The sequence below is a fragment of the Patagioenas fasciata genome, chromosome 15 (genome assembly GCF_037038585.1).
Source record: "Patagioenas fasciata isolate bPatFas1 chromosome 15, bPatFas1.hap1, whole genome shotgun sequence".
Taxonomy (NCBI): Eukaryota; Metazoa; Chordata; class Aves; order Columbiformes; family Columbidae; genus Patagioenas; species Patagioenas fasciata.
The window spans coordinates 13,934,527-13,955,398 of record NC_092534.1 but is presented as its reverse complement, the minus strand read 5'-3'; the positions used below and the strand labels follow the sequence as shown (position 1 = coordinate 13,955,398).

General features: G+C 47.6%; 1 protein-coding gene across 8 annotated transcripts in view; it reads right to left on the bottom strand.

Annotated features, from left to right (window-relative positions):
• Nucleotides 1-20,660, bottom strand: part of RNF216 (ring finger protein 216) — a 78,048-nt gene extending 57,388 nt beyond the window's left edge. Inside the window, exons 1-6 of one of the 8 annotated variants that reach the window (XM_071814911.1) lie at nucleotides 20,443-20,601; nucleotides 18,186-18,233; nucleotides 5,608-5,739; nucleotides 4,338-4,468; nucleotides 2,490-3,317; nucleotides 1,132-1,223 (exon numbers count right to left, since the gene is read on the bottom strand). In XM_071814911.1, the coding sequence (XP_071671012.1) occupies nucleotides 1,132-1,223; nucleotides 2,490-3,317; nucleotides 4,338-4,468; nucleotides 5,608-5,674 (1,118 nt within the window). In that variant the 5' untranslated portion in view covers nucleotides 5,675-5,739; nucleotides 18,186-18,233; nucleotides 20,443-20,601. The other 7 variants (XM_071814906.1, XM_071814909.1, XM_071814908.1 and 4 more) reach the window with 7 other exon arrangements.
• Nucleotides 20,661-20,872: the final 212 nt, after the last annotated feature.

Below are 20,872 nucleotides of genomic sequence, written 5' to 3'. Positions count from 1 at the left end.
GTCCTTAGTTCCTTGCCAGTTAACTTATTTATGGTTCAATAATTAATTCTAAGCCTCACACACTTAAATACTGCTTAATTAGTGCCCTGGTTAACTGGAAAGGCCATTAGATTAATACAAGATAAAGTGAATACTCTGGTAACCAACACCTATTGTGTGATACAGGTATGAAGAATAAGTAGTTTCAATATGTTTGCAATGGCAGTGACAGCTGCAGAGAGAGAGGGGACACCTTGCACCAGACAACTCACAAGAGATTTACTTCAATCCACTCTTCTCTGTGCTGCTGGTGCCAACACCCACAACCCCTCACTCATCAGCTGTGCAAGCTTTACCCAAGAGGGCAGGGAGCTGATGCAAGTTATCAGTAAGGTTAATGACTTTTAAAACATTTTTGCTTCTAACATGAGCCCCAGAGATATCCAGCATGATGAACGCTCAGGTATTCTGGAGCTGCTAACTCAACTGGGAAAGCAACAATCCTCACGCTGTTTGTCCCATTCCTTTTATTTCCCTTCTTGGCTCACACTTCTGCTCAGTTTGACCAAAATTGGCCCCTCCACTGATATCTAGAATCAATCCTACCAGCCCTTCAATGTGCTTGTTCTATTCTATCTGCAAAAGGCAATATGAGAGAACTCAAACAGTACCACTGCTATTTGATTAAGGGGATAAACACCAACATTATGACACTAAATACAGGAGTCCAAAACCGTGCCAGCTTTACCTGGAAAAAGCTGAAAGTTAGTGAGATGAAGAGGTAGGAAAATATCTTCTTCAACTGAAAACTCACCAACCCACCTTTGTGCTGTGTTTTATAGAAGTCAACTCAACACCTTAACCCTGCTAGTCGCCCTTTTTAAGAACCTTAGAAATAGTTAAGAGGAAATTACATGCAATATCTTTAAACGAGCAAATGATCCTAAAAGCAGAGAAGTTACAGCACAAGATCAGAATTAGAGAGGATTTAAGAAAAGCTCTACTAGAAGGAAAAAACCTCTCTGCTCTCTGGCACTATCAGTGTGGTGCTGCCTCCCAGCCTGGACGTGCTCTAGAACAGCATCGTTAGCAGGTGGGGAAATGGAAATGTGACTGCAGCGTGATACACCTGGCTCTGAGCTCCATACTTACACATTTAAGTCATAGCAGTTCTTGAGGCTGATTAACTCTTCAATATATTCCTTCTCCACATCTGGGAATCTTGCTTCCTGTAGTAGGAAACACTAAAGGTGACATAGATATTGGAGTAGTTGTGTAGCACAACACAGCAACAGCACCAAAACCAGAGATTTGCAGGTAATTATCTAGCATTCTCCTGAGACAAGGGCCAAAACAGATTTCAAAAGACCATTTATATCCACCAAGCCTGGATACTGCAAGCTGCTGCCTTCATTTTCCTCCACAGGACAATTGCTAACAGCTCTTTCTCCCAGGAAGAATATGGGCAGTGATGTGAACGGCCTAACGAGCGATTCAGGTTGGAAAGAGGAGAGGCACGTAGGTATGATCTACAACACAAGCAAAGCTAATATTTACCTTCAGACAGAAGATGAAGGAGTTCCAGATTGTGTGCTGAAACACAACATTCCAAAGCAAAAGCAAAAAAACCCCAGCAATCCACATACCCACCCAAAGCACCCAGACAGACTAGTGGTGAGATCAGAACAGACAACAAACCTTTACTGGTATTTCTGTGCAACCTCTCCCAGCATCAGCCACATAGCAAAGGGCGCCAATTGCTGTCCTCTCATTGGGGTTTCTGTACAGGTATCACAATCGATTGCACCATATCATATTTTGCTTTGCAAGACCGGACTGGTCATGGTTGTCAAGCAACCCTGACAATGCAAGAGTATCTACTTGCCCATCTCAAAGTAAGTCACTGATCAACAAGGTCTTACTTGGAAAGAACTGAATTTTGTTAGACTGCTTCTTAAAGAGTATTTTCCTCAACTGCAGTTTTCCCAAATTGAATTAGACCTGGGATGTGAAGAGAAGACTTGGAGAGGGTGGGGGTGGTGGTGCATGATACTGATGCAGTAAAATACACTTGTTTGCAAAAAAAGTGTTTCATAAGGCATCAAACTCTAGATCCATCCCTAAACCAGCTCTACTGAGAGGGCACTAAGTGGCCTTTTAGTGAAGAGACCCATGTTATGGCACCTCACTGTGCCCTCGAGACCCTGCAATCAGTTCTGCTCAATCTCTCTGGCCAAGAGTCCATCCCAAAGCAAACAGTGCCCTCAAGACCTGCATCCTCTCACCACTTCTGCCACAGTTCTGGGCTTAGTCTCCCAAACGAGAGTTTTCCAAGACAGTTCACTGCGGCTCCTCACCTGGGGCATACCCGAGGTTCAGTCAAAACAGAGAGGATTTGCAGCTGAAGTCAACAGGGCTGCACTTTGAGCATGCGAAACACTACACGCCTTGAAAAACCTGTCTGAAAATAACACGCACACAGAAAGCAAACAAACCTTGGGAATACTTACTGTCTCTCTGATGAGCAGTGCAATGAGTTCTTGGTCCTGCCCAGCAGCTCCTTGTTCTGGCACGTTACTAGAGCCAAGTTCCTGAAAGCCTCGAGCTGGGAACGCTGGACCTGGCTGTTCATTGTCTATCGCTGCCTGCTGACCCGTTTCTTCTGGCGGATGTGCTGGTTGGGGCGAAGCAGGACCTGGAATCCCATCCTGCTGCGGGTCAGGTCGGGGGAAGGCTGGCCCGGGAGCCTCCTCTCCAAATGACCTCAACGATCCCAGATCTGCTTCAGGCTGCCCTTGCTGAGGAGCACGACCACTGACGACAGCATGGGGTTCACCTTCCAGCGGCTGGAAGGAGGGCTGGCTGTTCTGGATCTCCTGCTCTGTGGTAGCAGCAGCAGCTGTTCCTCTGAGGTTTTGCTCTGGCTCCAAGTCCCCTTCTTGACATCCCTGGGCTTCCACCTTCTCCTGTTGTGGTAGGTCTGCTTTCTCCAGACTAACGGTGTCTCTGTTAACAACAGGCTGTGGATTTGTCTTTATTGCTGGGCCAGGCTCCTGGTTACTTGTAAGTTCAAACCTGGGGCCATTAAGCTCAGATAGTCCAGGCTGCTGCAAGGCAAAGTTCATATTCTCACCCCTGCTTGGTCCAGCACTGTTCTCCCCCATGAGACCATACTGGTCTCCTTGGCACCGCAGAGCTAAGCTCTCATCTTGCAGATACATGCTCTTCAAGGGCTCAACAGCGCTTTTACATCCTCCTTCTCCCACAGTGTTTGCACCCTGCCACGGAGCAGCAGGTCTGATGACATTGGGACGCACAAGCTGCTGATGCTTTGGGTTCTAAAAAGAAAACAGACAAAAATTAGGAGGAGTTCTGGTCTGCATGTCAAAATCCTTGCTCCAGATGATCTTTTGCATCTAATCAAATTTCTGAAACAGACAAAAAGTCTCTTTAGCAAAGTGTTTAATAAGCCATAAAACTGCCACCCATGTATCTTTGTTTCACTGAACTCCATCCTCAGTCTGTCTCCATATACTAAGAGAACATTTGGCAGAACTGGGGATGCACAGGACTTTGAGTCCTTAAGCTCGCCTTGGTACCCACTTCCCCTCCAGCAAAACACTTTGGGAAGGAGGAACTAACTGATGGCACATTGGCCTTCTCACCAATTTAAACAAACAACCAGGAATCAAAGCTCAAAACATTAATCTCTGGCCTTGTTTTTGCCTCCAGCAGACACACTGCTGTATGCCAGAGTCTGAATATTCTCTGATACTGTTTCCAATTGAGAAACAGAAAGGTCAGCTTTGCAACAGATTTTTTCAATGCCTTGGTTAATTTAACAGAAAAGTAAAATGTATTCTTAACATAGCTAAAGCCTTTGGCCTTCCTCTGTGTGGCTGCCTAAGCCAGTGGAAAGAGATTTATCAGGTGGGCTGGCTTTGTAAAACTGCAAAAATGTAAGGGCCTGCGACCGGCCCGAAGTCCAAATAGCATGGAAGAATATAAAGCATATAGGGTTAAACAAGGCATGTTTTGAAAACCCATCTTCTGAGGAACATCAAATCCTCTTACAAAGCACTCCACCTTTTTGGATTTTGATAACTTTACAGAAGCTACAACTTTTGTTAAACAGAACTTTAAATACAATGCAATTTAACATCTAGTTCTCACCTCTTGTGCTCAAAATTAAACACTTAAAGCCAGCAAAATGCCATCATTTCAAATTTCATTTCAGACATCCTAAGTAAATTACTGTAACAGGACAGGACTCTCAAAGGAATGTATCAGATATTTACACAGGAGTTGACTGGAAAGGCCATGAATAATGCAGGGCAAGTACAAGAATGAAAAATCACCTCTGCCAAGACGACTACGTCATCGTCATCTTCCTCATGCTGCTGCTCTGCTGGTGTTTCCAGTGAAGGTGATTCTTCATCCGAGGAATCCGATATCGTGATAAGACCTTCGTCCCTGCGGTTTATCCGGTCTGCAGTAAAGTAAGTAAAGTTAGCTGTTTGCTAAAGGTAAATAACCAAAATTACAGGGCAAGAGCACCGAAATGCCTGAAAAAAGCAATCTTCATATTTGCATTGCAGCAAGAGGGAAGAAGTGCTCAAAGGTCACGGGTGCCTCTGCAAGCTACTGTTACATCCTACATCCCCCCCTCCTCTGAGCAAAACAGCTGCACAAACCACAGCTCACCACATGCATCACACAGTCACTCTGACACTTCTGCAGGGATTCTCCTGTCCCAAACTCTAGCACGAGTCAAGCTGCTGCAAAACTTACTCTGAAGAAGCCGTGTACAGAGCACTTCCTAATTTTTGCAGAGAAGTCCTGAACTTTCAGGATCTCAGGGATAATACATTTTCTTCTAGTAATGTGCAGTGCATCCCAGAGGAGCAATAAGGTTCCCTGGGCCATTCAGTCTGTTCTGAAAGAGTGTGACTTTGCAGGGTACCTGATGCAAAACTGAGACAGGGCCCAACTGTGCGTGCAGAAGATATCCTGCTATTAGATGACAAGCTTGTCCCTCAAGGCTTGTCAAGAGTGGAATATAGAGGCTACTGAGCGCAGCTGCTGGAACTCAGGAGAGACACTGCAGCCAGAACCAGAGGGTTTCTGTACTGCAGAGACAGCATACAACCGTGCTTTCCCTATGATTTAACACAACGTTTTGGCTTATGCTTTAGCATAAGTATTCATGAGTATTTATTTATCACTCTCCAGGCATACACAGAAAGCATCATCTTGAATTCTGCTCTTAGAGACACAGGTACCAATGTGCACAGCCCTCTGAGGATACTAATGCAGAACCAGCCTCTCTCCTTGAGCTCCTCCGATCTGCTGAAATACCTCTACATGGTCTTCTCAAGAAGTTCACAGTGTGCCTTAAGGCAGTACAACATGAGAAAGATCAGCCAAATATTTTGCACATCAGCATAAAAATGAGAAAATTTTCTGTGGGCTGCTGTGAAATAAGTGTAACAGCGTCTGACACGGCAGAACAGACCACGAGCAGGTTCCAACTAAGAACACTCTCACAAGTGTAGTATCCATGAATCCTGCTGTTTGTAAGCAGAGATTCACTAAGAGTTTCAGAAATATACACAGATCAGTACTCACCTTTGCCTCTGTGATTAGAGAAGCTGTTCAAGTTAATTACTCCTTCCTTCCCACCTCTCTCTGCCATTTTAAACAGCTGTATCCTCCAGAAGTGTCACTGTGCAGGCATGGCAGTCAGGCTTGCAGGATGAGCTAGAAGACAAAATAAAAACAGAAGTAAGGTAAGCTCAGCTCAGCAGCACCCTAATCTGGCTTTCCCAAGACTAAGCCACTACATTATTTTGGGGGTTCTCCTGGCCCTCCCAGCACAGCCTCTCTGCAAGGATATTTTTCTGTACCACCTTCCCAGTGCCTAAAAGCAGACATGTTTCTGTTGTCTTCTGTTCGACAGTAAAGACAGGCGACTGAAGAGTGTAGTCAGGCCTGAGAAGGCTCTCTGGAGAAGACACAAAGCTGCTCATAGCGATGCAATCACAGAAACCATGGGAAGATGCAACTCTGTCCAGCCAGGACTCAAACTTTCCCCAAATGTGGATCTTTCTGTTTCCAAGAAGTCAAAAACCTGCTGCACCAACTCCCATTCTGGTGTTTCTGCCACCATCTACTGGTGAGAGGAGCAAAAGCCACTTGCCTGAGCTGCCACCAGGCAACACGGTGTAACCTACATCTCAAACGTACCGGTCGATGTCACTACAACCACATTTAATGTCATTAGCCATACCAGGCGCAAACACCGCAGAAACACCAGCACTGAGGTGAAAAGCCAATATTACGGGTCAGACCTGACAGCCTGGGTGTTGAGGAGCTGCACTGTGGAATGAGCCACGCTGCTGAAACAGAGACACCAGCACCACACCCCAAATTCCCTCGTGTGCCGCCAAGCTGAGGCACAACTTGAGAGGGACCACAGATGCTTCGAGCTCAGTTCTACAACGTCCACATTGTTGGCATGTCAGAAGCTGCACCCCTGGCAGGGGAATAAGTAAATGTGTGCATTGTGTCTGCACTATGAACAACGGGAACAAATCAAATTTACAGAGTACGCTTTCCTGCCACCATCTGCTATTTTTAAGAGACTTCCCTGATCTACACCACCTTCCCTCCTCAGTGAGGGTTTGGTACAAATTCCAGAATACGCCACTTGCTCTCAAACCAAAACGAGAGTACGACAGGGATCAAGTTCCTCCACAAGACCAAGCTTTTGGGACTAAAATTTGCCACCCCCACCTGTTCTCGGAGAGGCACAATGAGCCAGCTGGAGGCTCCCGAGCAGGATTAGGAGATCAGAGGAATCACTGCAACCTGAACAGTAGGTTTCCATTTTATGCTCAGTCAGCTTATAGCTCTCAATTCCCGCTATCGCAGAGCGGCTGAATACGTACGGGAACTCCGACCACAATTTGATCACTGGAACGAGGAAGGAGGTCTCTTTATTGAGAAGCATCCATCTCATTATTACAGCACAGAGGAATTTGCAGTTTTAAATATTTACTGATGCATAGGTTGGAGGAAAATGGTGTGTCTGCTATAAAACCCTGTTTGCTAGTCTGTAAGAGCAGTATAAACTCCTCCTCGATAATTCTACTTAACCTCCTCTGCAGGGAGCAGGATTTGCAGCTAGGACAGCAAAATGAAATTGGTTCAGATGCACATTGTATACTCATATCTGTATCCCTTCTACAAGGAACTAGACATTACCATCTTCAAAGTATTTTAATATGGGATAGAACAAAAAAAAAAAAGTGTAATTTAGCACTTAAAGCCAAAACCCAAACCACATTTCCCAGAAAGTGGCTTTGGGCAGGAGGACACCCTCCGGCTGCAGGACAGCCTGCACAGACACAGTTTGCAGCCTCGCTCTGTGGGCAGCGGGATAAGCGAAGGAAGACGGCGGTGCTTTCCCATTTGCACACTTGCCCACCACACACAACAGGTGCCAGCAACACAGTTCTGCCTGAATCAGCCTCCTCCAGACAGAACCTTCACCATAAAGGTTTTCAAGACTTGGCTACAAACAGCAACACTCACCTGGTCCCAGCACTGGTGATGGTCCAGATTTTACTGGGACATGGGGCTAGAGAACTGCAGACACCTCTTCTAACCAGCATCGCTACAAATACACAACTACCCCTATACGTGAGCCCTCAAACCTCAGTAGCACACACTGTTTCTGGTAAGCAGCTCCAAGAGTATCACGGGCATATCAATGCTTTGGAAACACTTCAAAATCAAGATTTTGGGAAAGTTTCCACTAGGTTCTTCAGCTTCTGCCTTATAAGCAAGGAGAAATAAATGTTCATTTGCCAGAACAGCATGAAAGTGCAGTCCTCATCGCTGCAGACAGGTGCTGGAACGGCAGCTCAGAAGCTGGGTCACTGTGAGCGTACTGGGTGACAACCCGGCCTTTTGAAAAGGTCACATCCACATTACTGCAGTTGTATTTTCCCTGCTACTTGTGCACAGCTACCACCGAGTCCCGCACAGCATTTTTCCCACCCACAGCAACACGCACCAGCCCTGCACAGCTGGCGGCCGCCTCGTCTCAGCCGCCTTCACGCAGACTCACGCTCCAAGGAACCTCTTGGCAGGGAAAAATGGTTCAGGAACACTCGTAAAAACCACAAATCAGCCCTCGCGGCATCGAGCGGTGCGGACAGAGGCCAGACAGCTGTCTGCTCAGATTTGCTCCGAGCAAAGCTAAGTGGGTTGGATATTTCTTCCCATCAGGTGCATGCAACGCATTAGCGGAGCTGGGTCTGTATGTACATGAGGGTGGGTCGACACCACAAATGCACCTCTCAAATAGTTCAAACGGTGCTATTCCAGTGCTAGATGAACCACAGCTGTTCACATCCAAGAACAAGGGATAAGCCACGAGACCAACATTAAGACCATATTCTCTACAGGCAACTCTGGTTCCTGCAGAGCAGAACTTGCAAACTTCAAACTTCAGCATCAAGAAAGAGGTACAGGAGATAACACATACTGTGTAAGAACCCAAGTAGCTTAATAAAGCACTGCTTTGAGGGTAAAAGCCAAGCTCCAACAAGAGCTAGCAATTCATTTTGTCAATACTCAATCCAGAGCTCAAGTTTGAACAAATATCTAAAAGCATGGGCCAGTCCCACCTAGTGGTATGAATAAGTAGTTTATTCGTGCTTATAGCACTAGGCCACCAACAAGGCAAAGTAACAAGATCAAAGTCACCCTAGGGTCTTGCCCTACATAAACAATACCATAAAAAGCAAGCAAGATGGATGGAAAGATGCTGTCCCACACTTATCTCCGTGATTTTAGTGCTCATTTATAGGTAAAGAACAAGGCTACCTATAACCAAGCTTAACATGACCATCAGCTTTTTTGCAATGCAGTCAAGGGCAAGATACCAGAACAGTTCCAAAAGAAAAAGACCTGGCAGCAGACAGATACACACTTTGTAGGCTTCTTTCTTTTTTGCTCTCCTTTTCCTTAAGATATCCCCCTTACACTACAGCCCATAAAACTGAACCTGGGACTGGAATCCCTGTGCAGCATCAGGGTGACACAAAACTCTTGTCACCTCGAAGCCACGCACAGACAGTGCAATGAACACCACCAAGTCTCCCCTCCGTTCTCCACATTACTCCACGTATTCACAACTCTGCACATCCAAGTTGTTTCACTGCACAGGCAATAAAATCCTCCCTGTTAAGGTTTTTGCTACAATGACTTGAGAAGAGAATAAGTCATTAACAAAACAGCTACTGGAAAAGAATCAGAGACCATCGGGGACTTACTGTATAACTGTTGTCTGAACTGACCAGATCTCTGACTGACAGTTGAAATTGCACATACTTCCCAAACAAGCTTCTCATACATGCAAAAATATAATCTACAAACCCACTGGTCCCAACCAGCGGCCAGATCTGCTGCTAAGAGGTGAAGTGGGTCTCAGGTGCAGACAGAACGCTTACACGAGGATTTCCAAAACCTTCCCAAACCCCCTGCAAACACCACGTTACATATTTTTAGCCTGACCTAAAAATAGCAAGCGTCGGTAGTGTGCCTATATTTAAATTCCTGGTATACGCAGGCGTTTCTGGACTGCGGTAATTGGAGCAGAACTCAAATCCGCTCCCTCCACCTCGCATTTGTGCTGCAATGAGCATCTTCAGACGGCGCTGGAATTTAATCCGACAGGCGAGGGGAGACCCCCCTCCTGGACACAGCGTAATGTATTTTTTCCTCCAATTACAGTATTAGAAATCTTGAACTCCCACATACCCAAGATGGGACCAGACTCAAAGTGCTCTTTTCTGGCTCTAGCTCAAGGCAACAGAACTAGATAGAAAGCACTGCAGGAGAGGTAGGAATTGAAATCCCAATCGAATCGGGGAGGGGAAGAAAAAATAACATAACTTGAAAGAGATGTCAGCAACATCAGATCGTGTGATTTAGCCTCTCCCCCATTCAGCAACACCACTGTTGCTCACCTACATTGTCAGAAGAGCATCAGCTCCTACTTTGTGCCTGCGGGCAGCAAACGCGGCTGCTGGTAGCCTGCGAGCAAGGTGAATCGCTGGCTCCTTTCAAGCTGTAAAACAAAGAGAAGCTGTTTAAATAATGCATGGCTTGTGACAAGCAGCAAAATGAAAAGCTAAAAATTCAGCCCTTAAAAAAAAATAGCACAGCAGAAGGGAAATAAACCTGCCTGACTTACTGTTGAGTATTTCATTGGAATATTTCAAAGGGTTCACAGTTTGCTGGGGGCTTGCTCCTTGTATCAGACACTTAGCAAGAGCAGGGAGAGTTTAACTGCGGTTGGTCGCGTTAAGCGGCATCAGCCCAACCGAAAATTAGAAATCCCCTGATCATAAGCTCAACAAGAACCGCTGGGCACAAAAGGCTTCTATTTGCTATGCACAAGGCATCTACCACCGCTGCATCGCACCTCACAAAGGAATAAAGCCAGAGGTTAAAATGAGGACCTGCAGCACGGCTTCTGCTCAGGCAAAAGTGGGAAATCACACCAAACCAAAACCCACCAGCCCCAGCCCAAAAACCTTCCCCCGGCCTCCTGAAGGCAGGAGCGTGTGGGCAGAGACCCACAGGCAACACCACCTGGTTTCCAGCAGCCGCTCGGTTTGCTCCGAAAAACGGCACAATTGGCTCCAGGTCTCACACAAAAGCTCCTCTCAGGAGCACAGAACAGGGGTGAACTCACAACTGCATCCCTCATAGCTCTGCCACCAAGGTTTGGACCCGTAGCTTGTGCTGAAGAGGAACATCACGCCAGAAGATCATCTAATAACAGAATCGGCTTTTAAGTTTTGTAACACTCCCTAAGTGTTTCGCAAGACATTTGCGGCTGGATTGGTTTACCAAATGACTTCAGACAGACGTGCCCCTGACGATGATGACAGGATTCCTGAGATCTGAGAAAAATCAAGAACCGAAACTGAAGCCGAACACTTTTGTCTCCATTAAGAGCCAGGTCACACTATTCTACTCCAGAAAGCCGGAGAATTGGTTTCATCACACTAAAACATAAGATGATATAGAACACTGGAAGCGTCTTGTGGCAAATAAATCAAAACGGAATGTTTGTCTCCCCATACATACAAGATGGCCAGCACACACATTGCTTGGAAAGCATGTCGGAAGAGCCGCCGCTATTTCTGCGGCCACATCAGCATCCTAACCCGCTCCAGGGACAGAGCGCTATTCACAGGGACAACAAGTCTTTAAACTTCTCTGGCAGCAATCACAACTTCTAGATGTCTCACGAAAGCTCCCTGTTTCTCAAAGGAAAGCCACCGCATGAAACACGCACTGAAGCGAGCGATGGTCATTTCCACCCCGGCACACCATCAACACGAGCTCTGGATAACCAGAACGACAAAAAAAAAAAATCAATGATGAGCTCTCTAGCACGGGGCTGTCCAGCTTTACCAAAACCTTGCTTGTGGCTAGAACCAGGGCTGGGTGTTGTAGCTCCATGCAGAGCTCTCCTGTCTCCTTTACAATCAATTCGCAGTCAACAGCATTACCAAGAATGCATCAGAAGATGTTTTGAAAAGAGAGGTTATGGTTTAACAGGGTACAAGCTACATCTATATGCTACTGCTCCAGTCTCATGAAAATTGCTTAGTCAGGAGCAATTAAGAGAGTAGATTTTTAAGGATTACTAAAACTCAAATCTCTAACTATACTCTCCCCATTTTGCAAGTCAATGCAGGTCTTAGATGAAACACCTCGACTGTTGTACATCACAAAGCTAAACAACCTCACTTCCAATTCGTCATTTTATTAAGGTGACAGTATCACTTCATCTTTTTTTTTAAAAACACCTAATCTCTGTTTTATTGCATCTATTAACATAAAGTACAGGAGTAAAGAAACGTGCCTGGTTTTATCTTATTCACCTAACAGCTGGCCACCTACAACAACCCCAGTTTTCCTAATAAAACCAATCTCTAAAATGTAAGACTGTTTTGAAACAGATACATTCATTCTCCAAAAATGGGCAGCTACTAATTCAACCCAACTGCAAGTTTCTGATGCCTTCAAGTTGTTCCCCAAGCACTGGCATCAAGGTCAACTGCCCAAATTTCATAGCCTTTCCATGACCCCCCTCAGTCCTTCTGCTAAATAACAGGGCTCCCTATCATCACATCGCTGACCAGCATGAAATTGCTAATTTTGACGCACATAAAGAAAAGCCCACACTCTGCACAAGAGCTTTGGATCAGTCATTTGCCTCCCCTATCAAAATGAGTCCTGAAACAAAGGTTATGTTTACAAGATCCAGTTAGAAAGGGGTGTAAACGCCATTGCCTTGAGCAGTTCATTTTAAGAGCCAAGTGAAAATTCAAGGCTTTAGGGGAGGAAAAGGCACCTCTGCAGTTAGCTCCTGTAAAGGTTACTACTCTGCCTGCCTCAGACTTGTGGCATGTGAGACATCGCATGGTATAATCCCCAAAATCCAAAACCTCCCTCCCACATCAGAAACCTAAGTGCCAGCTTGGCATTTCGTGTCCAAGCAGGAACTCAGACCTGGGCAGCTCAGCACTGCCAGGACAGCACACACACAAACCCAAGCTCTGTGGGTTCCCAGTCCATCTCCCAAACCATCACTTTATAGCAACATTTCCTTCTGATTTTGTGGTGCAAGGGCGGGGATGAACAAAAGAGCATGTGAAACCACGTGATTTACAGCTTTGCCACTTCCAGAGTGAGTTTTACTTTCAGATTTCTTTCCCCAAATCCACACGTACCCCCCACAAGAAGGGGCAGAGGCTTCTTTCTCCAGGCAGTACAATTATTAAACCCACCAGTGTCTGAAGGAGACGGATTCCATCGACTACCAGGTGCTGCACGTACCTGTCACGGCTCTACAGAACATTAATCGCAACCGCCTCCTCTGCCCCATTAACCCAGCGGCCACACAGAAAAGACGCAGAGAAACATCCTCTGTGCGCCAGGACAGAGATCAGAGCGCTCCTGTTCCTGTGCTTCACAGAGCTCTCCTGGAGAAAGGACACGGCACTTCCTCTCCAAATCCTTAGTAGTTTGGGTTTTTTTTTCTTTTTTTCTTTCCTTTTTTCTTTAGGGATCCTGAATGTCACCTTTAAAAGGTATAGCAGAGCAAAGAAAACCAAGCGCAACCTTTTAAGTAGTTATTTAACAAGTCGGATGCGCATCTTCAAGAACCTTTGGGCTGCCATCTCGGCACCGTTTTTCACTGGAAATGGAAAAATAAAGGAGTGAGGTTGCTGGTTAGAGTAACCCTGGGACGGGCTGCGGCACTGATACCCACGGAGATGAACACCCAGCAGCTCTGCTTGCCGGGGACACCGGGAGCAAGAACAGAGACCGGCTGGGCACAACTGGCACTACGGAAACAGCAACGAGGGACTAACTAGACCGGCTGGAAAGCACAAAGAGCCAGTTTTAGCGCAGTAACAGCCAGAAGACTTTAAAATCACAGAGGATTTGTAGGTTGAGATGGCATCCTAGATGTTAAGCTGCTGCCCAGCAGAGCAACTCTGGAAACGTTCATTTAAAATGCGCTTGGGAAGTTTTGTTCCAGAAAAAAACATAACACACGCCCAGGAGCAAAGGTGGAAAGGAAGGGGGCATTTTTTAATTCTTATTTTGCTTTATTATAAATGTGACCTGAAGCTATCACAAGAAACTTTGCTTTCAAGGATGGCTGCAGTCTGCAAAGCGCAGCTCACCGCATTTCACAAAGCTGCTGACAGCACAAAAGCTCAGACTTGACCTTGAGGTGGCACAGAAGGAAAAAAGTCCTGACTTGTTGCAGTAGCCCACCTTAGCAAAAAGGAAGGGTTTTGTGTCATCTGCACAGTACTTTTAGAAGTATCGACTTAAAAGGTTGCCACCAACCATTCTAGTTGTCAAACATCCCAGAATTAGGGACTTCCAAAATGAATGACTTCACAGGTCATGCATTCCGGTTGTCACAGCTGTACCCTGGTTTTGAGCCATATTAAGCATCTGCACTTGCCATCATTTCAAATGGTCAGGAGCTGTGGCCTCATATTAATAAGGGTTTCACTGCAATACCCACTTAAGATGGTCACATTCTCACACCACAGCTTGTTGCTTCCTCTCACACCGAGTTCCACCAGCATTTGTAACAGCTTTGAAAAGAAATGCCCTGGAAAACTGTTTTTGTAGGATTCAGGTCAGGTACCTTCTCTCCTCACACATCCGCTGTGGGACAACAGAACTAAGACGCTGAAATAAACAGCAAGAAGGGGGGAAAAATGTTAAACTGGAGGCTAACAGTTGATACTATGCAACCACAGCCGATATTGAGCTAACATTTAAACCGGACACGCTCTTAGTCCAAGATCAGGCACTGCCTTTGAAAGAGGCTTTTACACCTTCAATTGAAGGGTTTAAATACACACAAGAGCCAGCTTAGAGCTACACTGAGCTCACAGGCCAAGGTTATTTCGCAGTGAAGCGGCTCTTAAACTGCCTTAAGTACTGAGAGTAAAACACCTGCGGAAATGTTGTAAAGCACGTGCGATAGCAGAGCAGCAAGTCCACGCTCTGCACCAATTCCTGCTGGAAAGAGTAAAAAAGAAAAAGCCACAAGCTGCACCCAACAACCACCACACGAGGAGGATTCCCACAAACCCCCTCGAAGAACCTTGGCCATGTCCTCACAGCTCAATCACTGCAGATAACCAGTTGTTACAACACTGTTTAGAGCCAGCCAACAACTGCTTTTGTAAGCCCGGGTTTCGTTTTGTTTGCAGCCACGCGTCAGCCTCACAGCCAAGCGATCCCAGCCCAGGGCAGCTTTCCAGGCTCACGACTTGGTCCGCTTTGACTTCACCCACGCCGCGTGGCAGCGGCCATCACAGGGTTTAAGTGGAACGTGTCAAAACAACAGAAGAGCAAAGAGGTTGTATTTGAGGTAACTACACCAGAACTGGCAGCAGTGAAGTCAGATCGTGGCCAGGTTCGGAGGCGCTTCACATCCAGCACAATTCTCTTCTGCACCTAAATTCACAAATGGATGAGCTATCAACTGGCCAGCTGAAAAGCAACGAAAGCAGCCCTGCAGATTAATTCTCCAGGTATGGGCACGCAGCTATAGCAGGCTGCAAGGTACCCAACAATTTCACTCCCAGGGAAATAAATATTTTGTGTATGTGCAAGACTATAAAAACCACTACTGGCCACAGCTATGAGGTTACACAGGCTGCAGGCAGACCATTCGCTAAGGACGCTAATGTTTTCAGGCTGCAAATTCATGTGCCTACCCCTTAGTCATCACAGTCAAGTGTCCAACACTGTTTAAGCCATCACATAGCAGAATATAAATTCTTTCCTTGGGTGTTGCAACAGTACAACATCAAATAGATTATTTAACCATCTGGGGCGCAGGGTCAGTAAAAGCAGCCGCAAACGGCTAAACAAACACAAAAACATTGAGCAGAGGACTCTGCAGACACGGTTGGAGCCGGAGGTGTGTTCCAGACACCGCGAGCCGGGGCCGATCCAAGGGCACCTCCCAGTTTATACACAATGCTCCACTCCAGTAGGATTCCGGTTTAACAATATATAGAAAGGACATGAACTATTTACACTAGCCAAGTTACTGCTAATGGGTCTTGCCAGTCTTGTTCATCCGTGGCTGGAAATCCCAGCAGCAGGGGAGGTGAAAACATCCCATGCCGCTGGCTTCCCGCAAAGCTTTTTTCCTGCCACTCCATGCTGTTGCTGCTGTCGTCTGCTCCAAATTGCATTACAGCACAGTACAGGCAGAGCAGGGAGAAAAGGAAAAGTCTTGCAGGCAGTTTTAACATCGCTGCCTGTTCCACTTCGCAACCCCCATGGTAACACCTTCACCCAACATTATTTTGTACTTCCTGCAGGTACCTGGTGAGCACTCCTGCTACCGGCTTTCAGGTACCTTCAAGCAAAACGACCTGCAAAGGAGGTCTCCCCCCCTCTCCATCAAGTATAAAAATGTATCACGTCTCCAGGATGGTATTTGGAAGGAGAAGTGTAAATCTGTTCCTGAGTCCGGTTTTACAAAGGCAAAAGCAAACGCCTGTTGGGCTTTCTCCAGGCAAGAAATGGCAATAACAGCACCCACGGGTCGGTAAGAGCAGGACAGTGTTGACGAAGCAACACAGAAGCCTTGGGCCAGAAGCAGTTTACACTCAGTATATTACTTGAGGCCATTTTCCATCCTTATATTCCCCAAACAGAGACTCTAGCTACTATAAATCCTGATCCCCTTAAACTACAAAGTGGTATCACGTGGTGCCTCTACACATCTTGTCCAAATGTTTATCTAAAATAACGCAAATACTAGCTTGGCCTCCCTACAGAGGTAAGCAGAGGGAGTGCGAGCAACACAGCGTTTGTCCTCAGAAGCCAACTGAAAACGTTTCAGGTCACCCTGACACCTACACGTGCTCCTTGATTTATTTTAGCTCATCAGCTTTGCTTCTCATTACAACAACAGCCTCCAAAAGCTAACAGACCAGCACCGTCGGCATCAGCAAAAGAGCTGAGCTCTCCCAAAGCCAGCGAGGAAGCCGCGTTTAGTTTAAATCTCCCTCAGCCTGGGTCGCAAACATTGCGGAATGGCATCATGACCCAGGGTAGCAGCTGCCCCGTGCTGAAATCTTTCCCCAACGCTTGTTCCATTTAATCAGACACTGCCAGGTCCCCTCAAGAACGTGGAGAAGGAACCACCGCAGTGCTGGTGATTGGGAGAAAGGTGTCATTCAGCAGGAATATGATTTCTAGTCCTTGGGAATTAAGCTTTCTCAAGGATGGTTACGAATTTAAAACCACCACAAGCTTTTCAGCGCTGACCTAGAGGAAAAATATCACTCCTGAGATATTCCAAAATAAACCTGAAATTCTATCAAAGCGACATGAAGGCTGCTGAGAGGAGATTATCCCAGCTCAGTAAAACATCCCTCTTTATCTCACATCTCAGTGCTTTGGCAAGGACAACTTATTCAAGTCACGAGAACGCTAAGTGGTCTTTTTCTCTCTTTCCTGCTCTCTCCATCGACCCCTTCCCCAATTTCCCAGATTTCCCTGTCCCAGTAACCTGCTTAAAAGAAAACTCCTCTACTTCTCATCAGACCAACGCTGATCAGCACGTTATTCAGCTCCATTTCAAGCACAGAAACTCCCACGTCAGTACCCAGATAGCCTTATCTCCTGGGCTGTTACTGGAAGAGAGCTGGTGCACCCAGCAAACTGCATGTTTTGCAGCTTCTGCTGCTCACTGTGTTAAAAAAGGCACCTACCCCACCGACGATGGATCCTACTGAGAGTAACCGAAGTTACACACAGCAGCTTGAAAAGCCCACCCATGGATCAAGGCAGGCAACACGCACCACTTATTTTAGTGCACACACAGACATCTGAGACTATTAGCGCCTCTCCTTGAAGTAGTTAAGAAGATGTCTGATTTCAATAACTTAAACAGAGACTTAAAATATCTCCAGACCAAATCCACGTGCAAAAAACACTCCAAGCTTCTGACGAGAGGAATTAGCAGCACAGTTCTGACTGTCCCAAAAAGAATGCAGCCAGCGACAAGCCCCAACGCCCATCGCTGCGCCGAGCTGCCGGCCATACGACATAAAAACCACTCACAATGACTTGAAAAAAAATAACAAGACACCCATTGCAAATTAACAACTGGGAGCTTCTTCCAGCCGGCTCTAAAAAACACCCACAGGGCTCCATGTCTCTTGCACTTGGGTTTGTGCAGCTCGGGGTTCTAACCAGCTCCTGGCCCTCGAGATGCGTTTTCTGCCTCTCTCCAGCAGCGCCAAAGTCGCCGGAGTTGCGTGCTCGCTCCACCTATTTTTGCCACAGGACTTTTAAGCGATTTGTGTCCGATTTCAAAGCACAAGCCATGCCGCCAGAGATCGTAGCTTGCTCGCGGCAGTAACGCCCACTGCATTCTCAGGCAGACAAAGCATTGGTCTACCCAGGAATTTAGACTTCCGAGGCAGCTTCTGAAACACAAGTGCAGGAACAAGCTGCCAGTGCCCTGCTGGAAACCAAAATGTACCTTATCATGAGTAAAACCTGCCCCAACCGCTCCTCCAGGAATGGTTACTCGTGCCCTGACTTACACAGTTGCCTGAGAAGGATTCCTGCAGCCAGGCCAAGAGGAAAACGTCCTGGAAAGAAAAAGAGATGGAAGAAAGCCCCTTACCAAAATGTAGCACTACCAAATAGGCTGAATATCTCTAAAGATCTTCTTCGGGGCCTGAGTGCTTTCCCAAGTCTTGGTATTCCAGGCACAAACTCCTGTGGAGATGATTGTTCATTAACATCCAGACACACCATGCAGACACCCAGCACGTTAAATCTATTAAGATGTTTACAGTATTGAAAGGCCTGATGTAAGGCAGTGGAATTTTTGCACAGCATTCATCCTAGAAATGAAAAACTCGGAAGAAAGCTGTAAATCCCACAGGTCTGTAATTAACAGCTGTCCCTGTAATTCTACCAGTCCTATAGAAAACAGGTGCCGCCAAATGGTCTGTGTACCAGAACCTGCTCAAGAGTTGGGTCTGCAAAGTGACGGGTCTCAAACATCCCCCCTCAGCTTCCAAAGAAGCCACTGGATGAAAAGAGCTCGTATGCCACCCTCTCTGGATGCAGGAGGCCACTTTATTGCTGAGCATGCAAAGTTCAGCCTATCTACCCGCATGGGGACACCTGCTCTCTCCCCCATTGCTACCGCTGGAAACCCACAACAGCTCCAAAGTACTTGGATCGAAGGAGGAAAAATGGTAAGAAAGAGGAACCGACCACCACAGCGCAGAACAGAGTAATGGGGATCCACTCGTAGGTCTTAGCGCTAATGCTGCCCATGCCTTTCATCCACCACAGCAATTAGCTATTGCTTTTAGGATCACTGCCTGAAATAAAGCAAGAAGCATCTGCTGCTCTGTGTAGCAGTCGGTAAGCTGGACAAGAAACATGAGAAGAGACACTGTGAAAAGCACAAGCTGTAGTTCCTCAGCCTTACACCTCAATAACAGAAATAAAAGTACACACCAGCAAATCAGCTTTTCTTTTTTAAAAAGCATCAGAGGTCTCAAACCAGTGACTAAACCATAACACTTCACATAAGAAACTGAACCTTGCTTGATGGGCATGAAGGAATCTGAACAGAAACATTGACGAACTTATTAATATGGAAGTCATGCTTCTGGTACAAGTATTTTTCAATAACACCCTAAGGTATTAGAAGACATTAAAGACAACACTTGAGGTCATAAAGTGAAGGTGAGATGAAAAGTAAGACCCCCTGGCCAGATCTGCAGGTGCAAGCAGCTGTTCTCTTCTCAGGGGTCACACAAGGGCTCCAACGAGTGCAGCTGCAAAGCCAGGAGATCCACAGGATGCCGGTGACTTTCCAAGCCAACCCATCCCAAACCTGTGTGCAGGGGCTGTGGGTGCGACCTCACGCTCCTCCTTCTGCACACGGATTTACCTACGGTTCTTCACCCTTTGAACACTTTGGTGGAACCTCAACCTTCCTCCAGCTGTTTGGGGGAACGAGCACAGCACCATAAGCAGAAACACCCGTCAGACGCCTCCGTTACGCAAACATGTACGTTATCGCTTGCAGCCTTTGACCTCTGCCCCCAAGCCAAGCCAGCACTTAAATCAATCGAGGAGAAGAGGAGGATCCCTAACAGATCCCTAACAGAATCCTCAGCTCTGAGTACAGCTGTGTTTGGGGTTTCTTTTCTGCAGCAGCTCCCACAGCAGATGTCTGAAACATCAAGATGTCCCAGCGGCACCAAGTGTTTCCACAACAAGACAGGAAGGCACAAGAACAACCTTGTATCCGCCTTTCCCCAGAAGCGCCAGAACCGCTGCCGCTTTCCTTCCCGAGCACGAACACACAGCCCGGGGCACCTGGTAACGGCCGGTGAGGAGAGTCCACGGGGAGTGGTGGTGGGAAACCGCACCTGGGGGTCCCCACCCGCTGCACCGCCCTGAGGGGGCACACGGGGCTTCGGCAGGACCGCGGGGACGGAGGGAGGCGAGAGCCCCCCAGGACCAGCCGCTGATCCCAGGGGAGAAAGGAGTGGGGCAGCCTCGGCCCTGAGGAGGGGAAGGACGCGGCGCTGAGGGGAAGCGCAGAGAGGGCCCGGCCCAGAGCGGGGACACAGCCCTGAGGGGGGCAGGGGCGGCGAGCGGGCCCTCCGGCCGAGGGGACAGGCAAGGCCCGGGAAACGAGGCGCGGAGCCCCGGCGTGAACCCTGGAGTCCGGAGCGACCCCTCCCCCGCCGCCTGGCTCCCCCCGTTCTCCGCCACCCCGCCCGGGCCGCGAGCCCGCGGTCCAGCACGCACCGGTCCCGCACTCACCGGGCCCGGCCGCCCCGCTTCATTTAGCCGCCGCTGCCCGGCTGCTTCCGGCCGGCCCGCGCCACGTGACCGCACCGCCCCGCACCATAGAGAGGAGCGGCGGGGAAGCGGAGCGCGGCGAGGGAGAGACGGGCGGCCCGAGCAGGTCCCGTCTCAGCTAAACCTACCATAGAGGCGGCGGGCAGGGCGGTCCTCCAGGTGGCCCCGCCCCCTTCCGGGCGCCCAGTGTTTTCGAGGGAAGGGGGCGGGGCCTGGAGAAGGGGCGGGGTCAGGGGCTGCACGTGTTTCCTCGTGGGGGGGCAGGAGATTTAGGGGGTGCGGGTCCCTGCGGGGTGTCTGGGGTTTTAGCGAATAAAGGCTGAGAAGGGAAGGGAGAGGGAAGCACCGAATGTAAAACACCAACGGAAGTTATTAATATAGGGATGTTTGC